At 37.1% G+C, this 14,286-nt stretch overlaps 1 protein-coding gene across 1 annotated transcript in view; it reads left to right on the forward strand.

The window, feature by feature from the left end:
* Positions 1-14,286, forward strand: part of TTN (titin) — a 329,039-nt gene that overhangs the window by 176,856 nt on the left and 137,897 nt on the right. The window contains 15 exon segments of the mRNA XM_078146156.1: positions 2,135-2,218; positions 2,943-3,026; positions 4,101-4,184; positions 4,879-4,962; positions 5,079-5,156; positions 5,267-5,350; positions 6,447-6,530; positions 6,773-6,907; positions 7,031-7,165; positions 7,507-7,590; positions 7,934-8,017; positions 8,419-8,517; positions 9,482-9,604; positions 10,376-10,450; positions 13,177-13,284. Coding sequence (XP_078002282.1) covers positions 2,135-2,218; positions 2,943-3,026; positions 4,101-4,184; positions 4,879-4,962; positions 5,079-5,156; positions 5,267-5,350; positions 6,447-6,530; positions 6,773-6,907; positions 7,031-7,165; positions 7,507-7,590; positions 7,934-8,017; positions 8,419-8,517; positions 9,482-9,604; positions 10,376-10,450; positions 13,177-13,284 — 1,425 coding nt within the window.

Consider the following 14,286-nt stretch of genomic DNA (forward strand, 5'->3'; position numbering starts at 1 on the left):
CATTTCTACTGACCTTCACAGCTCCTAATTTTAAAATTATTAATATCTTTTAAGTGCCTGAACCTCCCAAAGAAGTTGTCCCTGAAAAGAAAGTGCCTACAGTTGTTCCCCAAAAAGCAGAAGTGCCACCAGCTAAAGGTATATGAAATAATGTTGAAAGAGTATCTGTCATCTGCTCTTAATATCAGATTGATGTTTCTACTGACCTTCACAGTTCCTAATTTTAAAATCACTAATATCTTTCAAGTGCCTGAACCTCCCAAAGAAGTCCCTGAAAAGAAAGTGCCCGTGGTTGTCCCCCAAAAAACAGAAGTGCTACCAGCTAAAGGTATATGTCCCCAGTGAAATAATGCTGAAGAAGTATCTGTCATCTGCTCTTAATATCAGATTGATGTTTCTACTGACCTTCACAGTTCCTAATTTTAAAATCACTAATATCTTTCAAGTGCCTGAACCTCCCAAAGAAGTCCCTGAAAAGAAAGTGCCCATGGTTGTCCCCCAAAAAACAGAAGTGCTACCAGCTAAAGGTATATGTCCCCAGTGAAATAATGCTGAAGAAGTATCTGTCATCTGCTCTTAATATCAGATTGATGTTTCTGTTGACCTTCACAGTTCCTAATTTTAAAATCACTAATATCTTTCAAGTGCCTGAACCTCCCAAAGAAGTTGTCCCTGAAAAGAAAGTGCCTGTGGTTGTCCCCCAAAAGCCAGAAGTCCCACCTGCTAAAGGTATAGGTCACTGCTTAATCAGTTCTGAAAGAATGATGTTCTGTCTTCTGTTATGGATACGGTTTTGATGTTTCTATTAAATTTCATAACCCCTAAGTATAAAAATACTAATATCTTTAAAGTGCCTGAAGAGCCTCAAGAAGTCATCCCTGAAAAGAAAATGCCTATGGCTGTCCCCAAAAAGTCAGAAGTTCCACCTGCTAAAGGTATATATCACTAGTCAAGCAACTCGGGAAGATGAATGTCTTCTCTTTGTTATTGAAAATATTTTTATATCTCTGTTGAACAACATAACCCCTAAGTATAAAAATACTAATATCTTTCAAGTACCTGAAGCTCCTAGGGAGATTGTCCCTGAAAAGAAAGTGACAGCGGATATTCCCAAAAAACCAGAGGCCCCACCTGCTAAAGGTATATTTCACCAGCCAAGTAATTATGGGGGGAAACGTCCTGTCCTCTGCTCTTGAAAATCAGATTGATGTTTCTACTGACCCTTGTAGCTCCCAATTTTAAGATTACTAATATCTTTCAAGTGCCTCAAGTGCCTCAAGAAGTTATCCCAGAAAAGAAAGTACGTGTGGCTCTCCCCAAAAAGCCAGAAGCTCCACCTGTTAAAGGTATCTGTCACCAGTGAAGTAATTCTGAAAGAAAAAATGTCTTGTCCTCTACTCTTTAAAATCAGATTGACATTTTTACTGACCTTCACAGCTCCTAATTTTAAAATTACTAATATCTTTCAAGTGCCTGAACCTTCCAAAGAAGATTTCCCTGAAGAGAAAGTACCTGTGGCTGTCCCTCAAAAGCCAGAAGTCCTACCTGCTAAAGGTATAGGTCACTGATAAGATAATCCTGAGAGAGAGAGAGAGAGAGAGAGAGAGAGAGAGAGAGAGAGAGAGAGAGAGAGAGAGAGAGAGAGAGAGGTCTTGTCTTCTGTTATTGAAACAATTTTAGTTCTTTTGGTAAGCTTCATAACCTCTAAGTGTAAAATACTAATATCTTTAAAGTACCTGAAGTGCCCCAAGAACTCATCCCTGAAAAGAAAATGCCTGTAGCAGTACCCAAAAGGTCAGAAGTGCCACCAGCTAAAGGTATATGTCACTAATCAAGTAATTTGGAAAGATGAATGTCTTATCTTGTTGAAAACATTTTTATGTCTCTGTGAACAATATAACCCCTAAGTATAAAAATACTAATATCTTTCAAGTGCCTGAAGCTCCTGAAGAGATTGTCCCAGAAAAGAAAGTTCCAGTAATTGTCCCCAAAAAACCAGAGGCCCCACCAGCTAAAGGTATTTCTCCCCAGTGAAATAAAGCTGAAGATTATCTGTTGTGTACTGTTAAAATCATGTTAACGTTTCTACTGACCTTCAAAGTTCCTAATTTTAAAATCACTAATATCTTTCAAGTGCCTGAACCTTCCAAAGAAGTTGTCCCTGAAAAGAAAGTGCCTGTGGCTGTCCCCAAAAAGCCAGAAGCCCCACCTGCTAAAGGTATATAGGTCACTGCTGAAATAACTCTGAAAGAGGGATGGATGTCTTGTCTTCTGCTCTTGAAAATATTCTGATGTGTGAAAATACTAATATCTTTAAAGTGCCAGAAGTACCCCTAGAAGTTATCCCTGAAAAGAAAATATCTGTGGCTGTCCCCAAAAAGCCAGAAGTCCCATCTGCTAAAGGTACAGATCACTGCTGAACTAATTCTGAAAAAGAGATATCTTGTCTTCTGTTTTTGAAACTATTTTGATGTTTCTATTAACCTTCATAGCCCCTATGTATAAAAATACTAATATCTTTAAAGTGCCTGAGGTGCTCCAAGAAATTATTCCTGAAAAGAAAATGCCTATGGTTGTCCCCCAAAAGCCAGAATCCCTACCACCTAAAGGTATATATTGCTACCCTTTAAATTGTGGGAGGAGATAGTGGGAAAACTTTTCTGGCCTACAAAAATTACTTTTTGCTGTATGAATGTGATTTATGTCTGTACTGATCCTGGTAACTCCAAAATGTAAAAAAAAAAAATACTAATATCTTCAAAGTTCCAGAAACTCCCAAAAAGGAAATAGCTGTGTCTGTTCCCCCCAAACCAGAAGCCCCACCTGCTAAAGGTATATGTCACTATTGAGAGGAAAATATTTGTCTTCTGTTATCAAAAATATTTTGATGTTTGTATTGAAATATATAATCCCTAAGTATAAAAACACTAATATCTTTAAAGTGCCTGAAGCTCCCAAAGAAGTTGTTCCAGAAAAGAAGGTGCCTGTGGCCATCCCCAAAAAACCAGAAGTACCACCAGCTAAAGGTATATGTCACCAGTGACCTCATTCTGAAGAAGCAACATCTTTTCTGCTCCTGAAAATGACCATTGGAAACCCCTAAGCATAAAAATACTAATATCTTTAAAGTGACTTTAAAGTCCCAAGGAGTTGTCCCTAAAAAGGAAGTACTTATATGTGTTTCCCCAAAAGCCAACAGTCCTTCCAGCTAAAGGTATTTATTCCCACTGCTCTGATTATGGGGGGATATGTATCAGATTTTAGAGCTGAAATATTATTGAGTCCAACCCTTCACTTTATAGTTGAGAAAAATGGCCTAGAGAGGAAAGGTAATTTTCCTGGGATCACAAAGGTAGTCAATAACAGAGTCAAGATTTGAACTGACTCCAAACCGAATATGCTTTCCACTATATGATGCAGCTGCTAGGTAATGTACATTAATGTTTTTCCATTTGTCTTTACAACTCCTAAATATAAAAATAATATCTTTAAAGTGACTGAACCACTAAAGAGGTTGTCCAGAAAAGAGAGTGCTGTAACTGTTGCCCAGAACCAGAGGCCCACCAGCTAAAGGTATATATTATCAATCTTATTCCTTGGGGGAGTTGGGAAATAGAACCCTCTACCCTTGAGATTTACCTTTGTAAGTGAAAATAGATTCAATGGTTCTCTTCTTAGTTTCTAAATGTAAAAATACTAATATCTTTAAAGTGCCTGAAGCACCCAAAGAGATTGTCCCTGAAAAGAAGGTGCCTGTGGCGTCCCTAAAAAACCAGAGGTGCCACCAGCTAAAGGTGTATATATGGTCATTGTACTAATTCTGAAGAAGCTTATCTCATCTCTTTAAAATATTTTTGGTGTTCCTACTGATTTTCATAGCACCTAATTATAAAATCACTAATATCTTTAAAGTGCCTGAGCCTCCAAAAGAAGTTGTCCCTGAAAAGAAAGTGACTGTTCCCAAAAAACCAGAAGCCCCACCTGCTAAAGGTATATGTCACTATTGAGAGGAAAATATTTGTCTTCTGTTATCAAAAATATTTTGATGTTTGTATTGAAATATATAATCCCTAAGTATAAAAACACTAATATCTTTAAAGTGCCTGAAGCTCCCAAAGAAGTTGTTCCAGAAAAGAAGGTGCCTGTGGCCATCCCCAAAAAACCAGAAGTACCACCAGCTAAAGGTATATGTCACCAGTGACCTCATTCTGAAGAAGCAACATCTTTTCTGCTCCTGAAAATGACCATTGGAAACCCCTAAGCATAAAAATACTAATATCTTTAAAGTGACTTTAAAGTCCCAAGGAGTTGTCCCTAAAAAGAAGTACTTATATGTGTTTCCCCAAAAGCCAACAGTCCTTCCAGCTAAAGGTATTTATTCCCACTGCTCTGATTATGGGGGGATATGTATCAGATTTTAGAGCTGAAATATTATTGAGTCCAACCCCTTCATTTTATAGTTGAGAAAAATGGCCTAGAGAGGAAAGGTAATTTTCCTGGGATCACAAAGGTAGTCAATAACAGAGTCAAGATTTGAACTGACTCCAAACCGAATATGCTTTCCACTATATGATGCAGCTGCTAGGTAATGTACACTAATATTTTTCCATTTGTCTTTACAACTCCTAAATATAAAAAAAACTAATATCTTTAAAGTGACTGAACCACCTAAAGAGGTTGTCCCAGAAAAGAGAGTGCCTGTAACTGTTGCCCCAGAACCAGAGGCCCCACCAGCTAAAGGTATATATTATCAATCTTATTCCTTGGGGGAGTTGGGAAATAGAACCCTCTACCCTTGAGATTTACCTTTGTAGTGAAAATAGATTCAATGGTTCTCTTTCTTAGTTTCTAAATGTAAAAATACTAATATCTTTAAAGTGCCTGAAGCACCCAAAGAGATTGTCCCTGAAAAGAAGGTGCCTGTGGCTGTCCCTAAAAAACCAGAGGTGCCACCAGCTAAAGGTATATATGGTCATTGTACTAATTCTGAAGAAGCTTATCTCATCTCTTTAAAATATTTTTGGTGTTCCTACTGATTTTCATAGCACCTAATTATAAAATCACTAATATCTTTAAAGTGCCTGAGCCTCCAAAAGAAGTTGTCCCTGAAAAGAAAGTGACTGTTCCCAAAAAACCAGAAGCCCCACCTGCTAAAGGTATATGTCACTATTGAGAGGAAAATATTTGTCTTCTGTTATCAAAAATATTTTGATGTTTGTATTGAAATATATAATCCCTAAGTATAAAAACACTAATATCTTTAAAGTGCCTGAAGCTCCCAAAGAAGTTGTTCCAGAAAAGAAGGTGCCTGTGGCCATCCCCAAAAAACCAGAAGTACCACCAGCTAAAGGTATATGTCACCAGTGACCTCATTCTGAAGAAGCAACATCTTTTCTGCTCCTGAAAATGACCATTGGAAACCCCTAAGCATAAAAATACTAATATCTTTAAAGTGACTTTAAAGTCCCAAGGAGTTGTCCCTAAAAAGGAAGTACTTATATGTGTTTCCCCAAAAGCCAACAGTCCTTCCAGCTAAAGTATTTATTCCCACTGCTCTGATTATGGGGGGATATGTATCAGATTTTAGAGCTGAAATATTATTGAGTCCAACCCCTTCATTTTATAGTTGAGAAAAATGGCCTAGAGAGGAAAGGTAATTTTCCTGGGATCACAAAGGTAGTCAATAACAGAGTCAAGATTTGAACTGACTCCAAACCGAATATGCTTTCCACTATATGATGCAGCTGCTAGGTAATGTACACTAATATTTTTCCATTTGTCTTTACAACTCCTAAATATAAAAAAAACTAATATCTTTAAAGTGACTGAACCACCTAAAGAGGTTGTCCCAGAAAAGAGAGTGCCTGTAACTGTTGCCCCAGAACCAGAGGCCCCACCAGCTAAAGGTATATATTATCAATCTTATTCCTTGGGGGAGTTGGGAAATAGAACCCTCTACCCTTGAGATTTACCTTTGTAGTGAAAATAGATTCAATGGTTCTCTTTCTTAGTTTCTAAATGTAAAAATACTAATATCTTTAAAGTGCCTGAAGCACCCAAAGAGATTGTCCCTGAAAAGAAGGTGCCTGTGGCTGTCCCTAAAAAACCAGAGGTGCCACCAGCTAAAGGTATATATGGTCATTGTACTAATTCTGAAGAAGCTTATCTCATCTCTTTAAAATATTTTTGGTGTTCCTACTGATTTTCATAGCACCTAATTATAAAATCACTAATATCTTTAAAGTGCCTGAGCCTCCAAAAGAAGTTGTCCCTGAAAAGAAAGTGACTGTTCCCAAAAAACCAGAAGCCCCACCTGCTAAAGGTATTTATGTACACTTATCTGCTTCAGAAAGATCCACGCTTAAAAACATTTTCATGCTTCACTGTTTGATGTTTTATATTTGTCTTCACCATTTCTAAATGTACAAACGCTAATATCTTCAAAGTGCCTGAACCTCCCAAAGAAGTCATCCCTGAAAAGAAAGTGTCGGTGGCTGTCCCCAAAAAGCCAGAAGCCCCAGCAGTTAAAGGTATCAGTTGCCAATCATTCTGGATGAGGAATGTCTTACCTTCTGATATTTGGGGGAGGAGGGAAATTGTGTGTTTCCAGTGAATGTTGTAACTACTATAAGTATAAAAAGTACTAATATCTTTAAAGTGCCTTAACCTCCCAAAGTAGTCGTCTCTGAACAGAAAGTGCCTTTAGCTAACCCCCAAACACCAGAAGTACCACCTGCTAAACGTACTCATTGCATATGACTGTGCTTCACAGCATCCATTGTCTTCAGTCTTCCTAAACCTAAATATATTAATATCTTTAAAGTACCTGAGGTTCCAAAGGAAACTGTCCCAGCCAAGAAGGTGCCTGTTGCTGTTCCTCCAAAGCCAGAGACTCCACCACCTGAAGGTACATGGCAAAAACAGACCAAATTAGGAAGGAAAGTCTGTCTGTCTACCTGTCTTTTCTTTTTTGTCTAGAGAATAAATTTCTGCCAAAATAGTTTTGTAATTTCTATGTAAATTCTAACAGTAAAATTAGCTAATATCTTTAAAGTGTATGAAGAACCAGAGGAAATTACTCCAGAGGTAACTCCAGAGGAGGTATATGAAGAGCCAGAGCCAGAGCCAGAACCAGAGCCTGAGCCTCTCCCTCCACCACCCAAAGGTACTTGTGAGTCTTGCTCAACTATTTCAAATTCAGTCAGGATTCCTAACTCTTTTTGTGGGTCCTGGACCCCCTTGGCAGTCTAGTGAAGCCTGTGGGTTCTTTTGTCAGAATGTCTTTAAATGCATAAAATAAAACACATAGGATTACCAAAGAAACTACACTGGAATGGTATAGCAAAATATATTGAAAACCACTTCATGTTCAACACCAGGTTAAGAAACCTACCTTCAGAAAATGATGCTTACCACCAGTTTTTAAAAGGCTGTGTATAGTGATTTTATTTTGTTTCCTACCTATCTTACTGCTTCTAAAATATGAAAACACTAATATCTTTAAAGTGCTGAAACCACCCCAGAAAGTGGTCCCAGAAAAGAAAGCCCCTCCACCTGTTGTCAAAAAACCCGAGCGACCACCTGCAAAAGGTACTTATCATGACTAATAATGTTCTTCACATCTTTATGTCCTGTAAATATATCTGGTTTTTTTTCCATTTTTTCTTGAGACACTGATTTTTAAAACTACTAATATCTTTTAAAGTGCCTGAGGTACCAAAGGAAGTAGTACCAGAAAAGAAAATACCCCCACCTGTTTCCAAAAAGATAGAAACCCCACCTGCCAAAGGTATATATAATTCTGTTGGGAAGGTTTTGAGTTTGAGGGGAAGGACATGGGAGGAGGATTCTGTGGGCTTAAAAATTACTTTTTTTTCTTCTGTAAATATGATTCTTTATAAGTCCTAAAATTCAAAATACTAATATCTTTAAGTGCCTGAACCTCCCAAAGAAGTTGTTCCTGAAAAGAAAGTACCAGTGGCTGTCCCCAAAAAGCCAGAAGCCCCGCCTGCTAAAGGTATAGACCATAGATAACTTTGAAGAAAATCGTTCTCTTCTGACCCTGAAATTTATGTGTTTTGTATCAGACCTTCTTTTCTCAGTACTCTTGATACTATGTTTATAATTTTTAATTGGATTTTTAAAAAATTGAATGATATGACCAAAAAACCCTTATTATCCCTTCAGCAACTTTTAATAAGTCCGAATGAAATTTTTTTTTATTCTTTACTATCCACATTCCTTTCTTTTCATTCCCCTTTTTGACCTGATCCAGTGGCAGACTTGTCCCTTTAGTTACGAATTCTTCCTGTCTTTGGATCAGCTACCTAGGCAGCTGTACAAAATCAGAACCCTACTCATGTTAATGTCACATATTTCTCAAGTGCCCCAAAGTAAAATTAACTAATATCTTTAAAGTGCCAGAGGTACCAAAGAAACCTGTGCCTGAAGAAAAACCTGTTCCTGTTCCTGTTCCTGTTCCTGTTCCCGAGAAAGTGGAGTCTCCTCCACCAGAAGGTACATGTGGGCCCACATATCTGTTTACTGCTTCTGAATACTTAGAATTGGAGCTTTATTCCTCTTCTTTTCTCTTGTTTCTGCTTAACGATTTCTTAAAGATTTGTCTCATGTTGGTTCTGTTATTTAGCTCTGGGAATTCCCAGCCCTGTAAGTTTGGTTTTTCTGATCAGAATAATCAGAGTACAGCTTAGGGACCAAAATGAAACCTGATTTCTCTAATATAAACAGTGGTTAATAAAAGAGGAGGGGATGACAGGTATGAATGAGAGGGCAAAACGTGGGTATGAATGAGAAAATGACCTACAAAGAGGGATATTTTTTCATGCAGATAAGAAAAAAGTAAAGTACACACCAACCTGGCTAGCTTTCAATTTTTAATCAAATTAAAAGTAAACCATTGGTAGGAAGGCTATTTTGGCATCTGTATGAAGAATTAGAAAGGGAGACTTGGAAAGCAAGACGATTAGAAGGCTATTAATAGTGGTCTAGTCCAGGTAAGAGTTTATGAAGACCTGAACTTAGGTGACAGCAATAGGGAGCAGAGAGGTGATTATTTGTGCAAAAGATATTTCAGAGAATAACAGGATAGACAATGAATTGGATGTAGGTGAGGAGAGAGAGAGGGACAAAGAGAAAAAGAGAGGAGTCAAAGATAATTCAAGTTTTTGATTGGATCAGTGGTGGTTATTAAAGAAACGGGGAATCCAGTAAAGACAAAATGCTGGTTCAATTTAAAATGTCAGTTCTTCATATGATGTTATTCAGCTTTCAAATGTTAAACTCTTGTATGATGTGATTCTCCCGATATAAAATATGAGATTATGTGTATGTGTGTATATGTATAACTGTATGTTTGACATTGTTACAAACTGTGTGGTTGGCATTTTTGTGTCTATTGCTATAGTATGTTAACTTGAAAAACAGCTAAAGATAAAATTAAAATTAACTAATATCTTTAAAGTATATGAAGAGCCTGAAGAAGTTGTTCCTGAAGTAGAAGAACCTGAAGAGGAAATCCCAGCTCCTGAAGAGGAAGCACCTGCTCCCATTCCTGAAGAGCCAGCCCCACCACCACCACCTAAAGGTATAAGCCAATACTAATTATATTTGGGAAAATCTTTGACTCCATTAGAAAAATACTGCTTATCTTTCTATTAAGAAATAAAAGAGAATTCTGCCTCTTTGCATGGTCAAGTCAACAATCATTTATTAAGCACCAAAGAAAAGCAAAACACAGCCCCTGCTCTGAAGAAACTCCCAGTGTGATGGGGAGAGCAACATGTGAACAACTATGTACAAATAAGATATGCATAGGATGAATTAGAGATAAACTCAGAGGGAGGGCACTAGTATTAAGGCATATCAGGAAGGGCACGAAAACTATTGATTCCTGAACTTTAGATGTTATTGGCTATAAAAAGCTATTCAGTAGCTGTGTGACTCTGGGCAAGTCACTTAATCCCATTGCCTGGCCCCCCAAAAAAGCTATTTAGCCCACTCTGTTCAGCAATTAAATTAATTTAGCCTACATCTGCTAAGCCACCTACAGTGTGCAGAGCCAAGTGGCATTTTCTAAGCGAGATACTACAAATTTAGATAAATTCCTTGCCTTCCTGGAATTTAAAGTTTAAAAAGATAAGGAGGAAAAACTGGTGAAAGTTGTTTCATACTCAAGAATGTAGAGTAAATGATATTACTCATCCATCTTAACCATGAGGCCACTACCCAGACAATGTGCATGTTTGCCGTCCTTCCATTTATCAGCAACTGTCTTGGTTCTCTAAGTCTGATGTTAAGTATAATTTGTGAAGCTTTTAAATATTATTGAATCTAAAAGAAACTCTTGTCTTTAAAGTGCCTGAGGTACCCAAGGTCATCCCAGAAAAGAAAGTGCCTGTTGTCAAAAAACCAGAACCTCCACCTGCTAAAGGTACATTTAGAAAGGGGTTAATGGTGAGGGTGGGAGATAGGAGGGATGGGGAATACTTAGCCCTTCTCGTGATAGTGTCTGTGATTTCATCATTTTCCTTGATTGTGTTACATGCAATGTGTGTTATGATCAATATGTTGTCTAAATTTGTGTCACTTTTTTCAAAATATTTCCCATGTCTTTCAAATTTCAAAAATTAAATGAAACTAATATCTTTAAAGAACCTGAGGCACCAAAGAAAATTGTCCCAGTGAAGAAAGTTCCTGTTCCTAAGGAGCCAGAAGCACCACCCGCTAAAGGTATCTGCATTATTATTGCTATAATGATGAAAAAAACCCATACTCTTCCTCTAATCTTTGCTAGTCTGGTAGAACCTCATAAACTGTGTTTATTGTTATTCTGTATGATTTAATTTCTTTATGTCATTATTTTCTGCTCGTGGCCAATAATACTGTTGGTTTGTCCCAGTTAATATTAACCCTGTCCCAGTAAATCTGATTTTCTTTGTCTTCCTAACACTTTGTAAATTCTTGGAATTCTTTAAAAACAACAACATCAACAAACTAATATCTTTTAAGTGCCTGGATTACTCAAGAAAGTTGTCCCACCAAAGAAGGAACCTGTCAATGTTACCAGAAAACCTGAAGTTCCACCAGCTAAAGGTATATGCCATGAAGAAAAAAAGCTCTCTTTTTCTTTGGCAGTTACAAATCATTTGAGTGTTTATTTATGTTGTATAAATTATGAGTCTGTGTCTGTCAAGTCACCTATCATAAGAACATAATGGCATAATGCAAGGAGTACTTTGATGAATGAGTGAGTGAATGAATGAAGGTGAAAGGTTACTATTGTTGATGTCATATTGGAGGTTGTTCTGTGGAATGTTGTCCTATGATGTCATGTCAGACCGAGAGCTTTCTTTTGTGTTACATCATCTGAACTTTCTAGAATTTTGAGTACTTTTTAAATTCTTAAAAGTAAGAGGAATTAATATCTTTAAAGTGCCTGAAGTACCCAAGATAAGTGTCCCAGAGAAGAAAGTCCCTATTGCTGTTCCTGAAGAACCAGAAGTTCCACCAGTCCAAGGTACCCAGAGCTACTACTTAAGTCATGAATAGATCACCATCAAGTTGCCTTCTTATGTATCTTTGACCACAGAACTGAGTCTTGTGTTTATTCATTGTCTCTTGTTGTACTGAGGTGGACAGTACGTGAATTCTGGGAACCTAAGAGATTCTTTGGGGGGAGGGGCGTTGTTTTGAATGTGAGGTTGCTATTTTGCATCATAACATTAAAAGAATTGTAGCAGATTTGATTTTGGATGCCTTCTAAAGTAAAATCATATTTTTCAAGTGGAAGAGTCTCCTGAAGAGGTTATTTATGAAGAAAAAGCATCCATAACCATTGGTAGGAAGGAGATTCCTCCTGTTGAAGGTATTTTTAAAAAATCTTATGTAAAGTCTTGTGTTAAGAATGTCAAAGTATTTAGAGGGAGGTATATCTTATGATAGTAAATCTCAAAATAGTCCAGTCTTCTCTTTAATTAATCACTTTCTCTTTGAAATACTTATGACCTTATTAGAGTTAGAACAATGAATATGATCATTTGTAGCTAATAATAGTCAGATAGATAAATGATTCCCACAGACCAGAAAAGTATAATCTGTACCACCACTATGGGAAAACTGAAATTGTTGAAAAGCCAAATGTTTAAGGTATCCTTAGTTGTACATTATATTTTCTATCTCCTCAGAACACACAAAATAAATACATCAGTCTTTAAAAGCAGAGAGAATAGGGGCAGGTAGGTAGCACAGTGGATAGAGCACCAGCCTTAACTAAATTCAGAAGGACCTGAGTTCAAATCTGGCCTCAGACACATAACACTTTCTAGCTGTGTGACCCTGGGCAAGTCACTTAACCCCATTGCCTAGCCAAAATAAATAATAAAAGCAGAGAGAAAAGTCTAAAAATATTCTGGAGATTTCTGTCTCAAGGCAAAAAATATTTTACACAGACTTTGCAACTCTACGAGCTTATGGGCATGTGTGTTTATTTATGTGTGATTATCAACTATGGTTTTTGTATCTCAGTGTCTTATACAACTGGTACTTTGTAGGAAGGAAACAATTTTTTCACCCTCTGTCAGTTTGTAGCTAATTTTCTTAATTTAGGGGATAAGGAAGGGTAAGACAAAGTATTGTGAGTATTTATAAAATCATAAGACAATTGTGCTAATACAGTGGTCTTCAGAATTGACAATCCTATATCCCTTGTCAATATTCTTTAAAGAACGTGAAATCACAAAGCAGATTGAGCCTGTGGCACCAGAGCCTGAGCCAGAACCTGAAGAAATACCCGTGAAAGGTATTCAGATCATTAGGCTTAAACCTATGCCATCCCCCATAAATCTTCTTCATCTTGAAACTTTTTCATAGTGTGCCACCATATCGTATGTCTTATTGGATCTGTTCTTGAGATACTGTTGTTTTGAATGTGCACTAAATTCTTATAATTCAGTGTCATTTGTACAGTATATTTCATGTCAAATGTGGCTCATCTAAATGTTTTTTGTGTCATGAAAAGTCTGTTCTATCTCTCATTTTCTGTATAGAAATGTGTTACTTGTTTTATGTTATGCATAAATAAGAAGGAATCTTTTTCTCATCTTGACATGCCTTCATATATACCTGCTAACTCTCCAATAATACTCTTTCAAATAATAGAACCTGAACCAGAAAAGAAGATTCCTGAGAAACCCAAATTCAAACCACCACCCCGGGCTCCTCTTCCACCAAAGGAAGAAATCAAAGAACAAATGGCCCAGCTTAAAGGTACCAAGGCAATTGACTTTCAAAGCACTCTTAACCTGCTTCCAAACTTCTAATTGAATTTAGCAGTGCTTCCAAAACCGTGCACTCTTTTGGAAGTGTATTCTCTCAAGCATTATTACTCATTGCTTATTTAAACCAAATCTGGTGCTTTTCTGCCCTTTCTAATGCTCATGCCTTAATTTCCTTCTGAAAAACAAAACAAAACATTTATAGGCACCTCATAAACCCAATGGACTGTGCTAACTGCTTCATGGGTTGGGAAGATATATTATAATCTAGTAAAGGAATGAGGGAAGTATCAAATAACAGTAATACTAGGTAGACTATTACATACACAATTAAAGTGTTACAGAGATGGGGTCAAGAGAAATAGCATTACATTGGGGAAGTGGGAGGTAGGTATGGTTATGACTTCTGAAGCTCGCTAATCTTGCTGACCTGAAAGCAAATGAAGAAATAGGCATTGTCTAGTGCCCATCAAGAAATATTTGATGCAAAGAGTATTTAGACAAGCTCTTCATTTGTCTTATATGATCTTGATTCTGGAGCTTTCCATCCTAATTTCTTAAAGTCTTTCTTTATTGCCTGATTTCCAAGCCTGTTTGCCTACTTGTTGTGACCTTGAGCATGAGGAATGTGTATGGGAATCTTTGAGGTGTTTCATGCCTTCATAGCAGCACAGCTTTGAGAGATTCATCCCAAAGGCAGAATTTTGTTCTTTAAAGAATGTTACATCCCTCCAAACTTTCATAAGGGAAAAATATTTTTATGGTGCCATAAACCTTTTAAGTATTCATTAGTCACTTCAGAAAGACATGCAAAGGCTCTTGTTATTGAACACAAAACGGTGTTATCCAGCTTTCACTTTAATGCCGTAGTGATAATCTGGCTATCTAAAAGGAGAGATGGTGTAGAGATCATGCAGGACCTCTGGGTTCTAGTCCCAGCTTTTTCATTGATTAATCCGTTAAATGTTCGTTTCTACTTTTTGTTCTTTGATTT

Source organism: Phascolarctos cinereus, unplaced genomic scaffold (assembly GCF_003287225.1).
Source record: "Phascolarctos cinereus isolate Bilbo 61053 unplaced genomic scaffold, phaCin_HiC Scaffold_726;HRSCAF=1367, whole genome shotgun sequence".
Taxonomy (NCBI): domain Eukaryota; kingdom Metazoa; phylum Chordata; class Mammalia; order Diprotodontia; family Phascolarctidae; genus Phascolarctos; species Phascolarctos cinereus.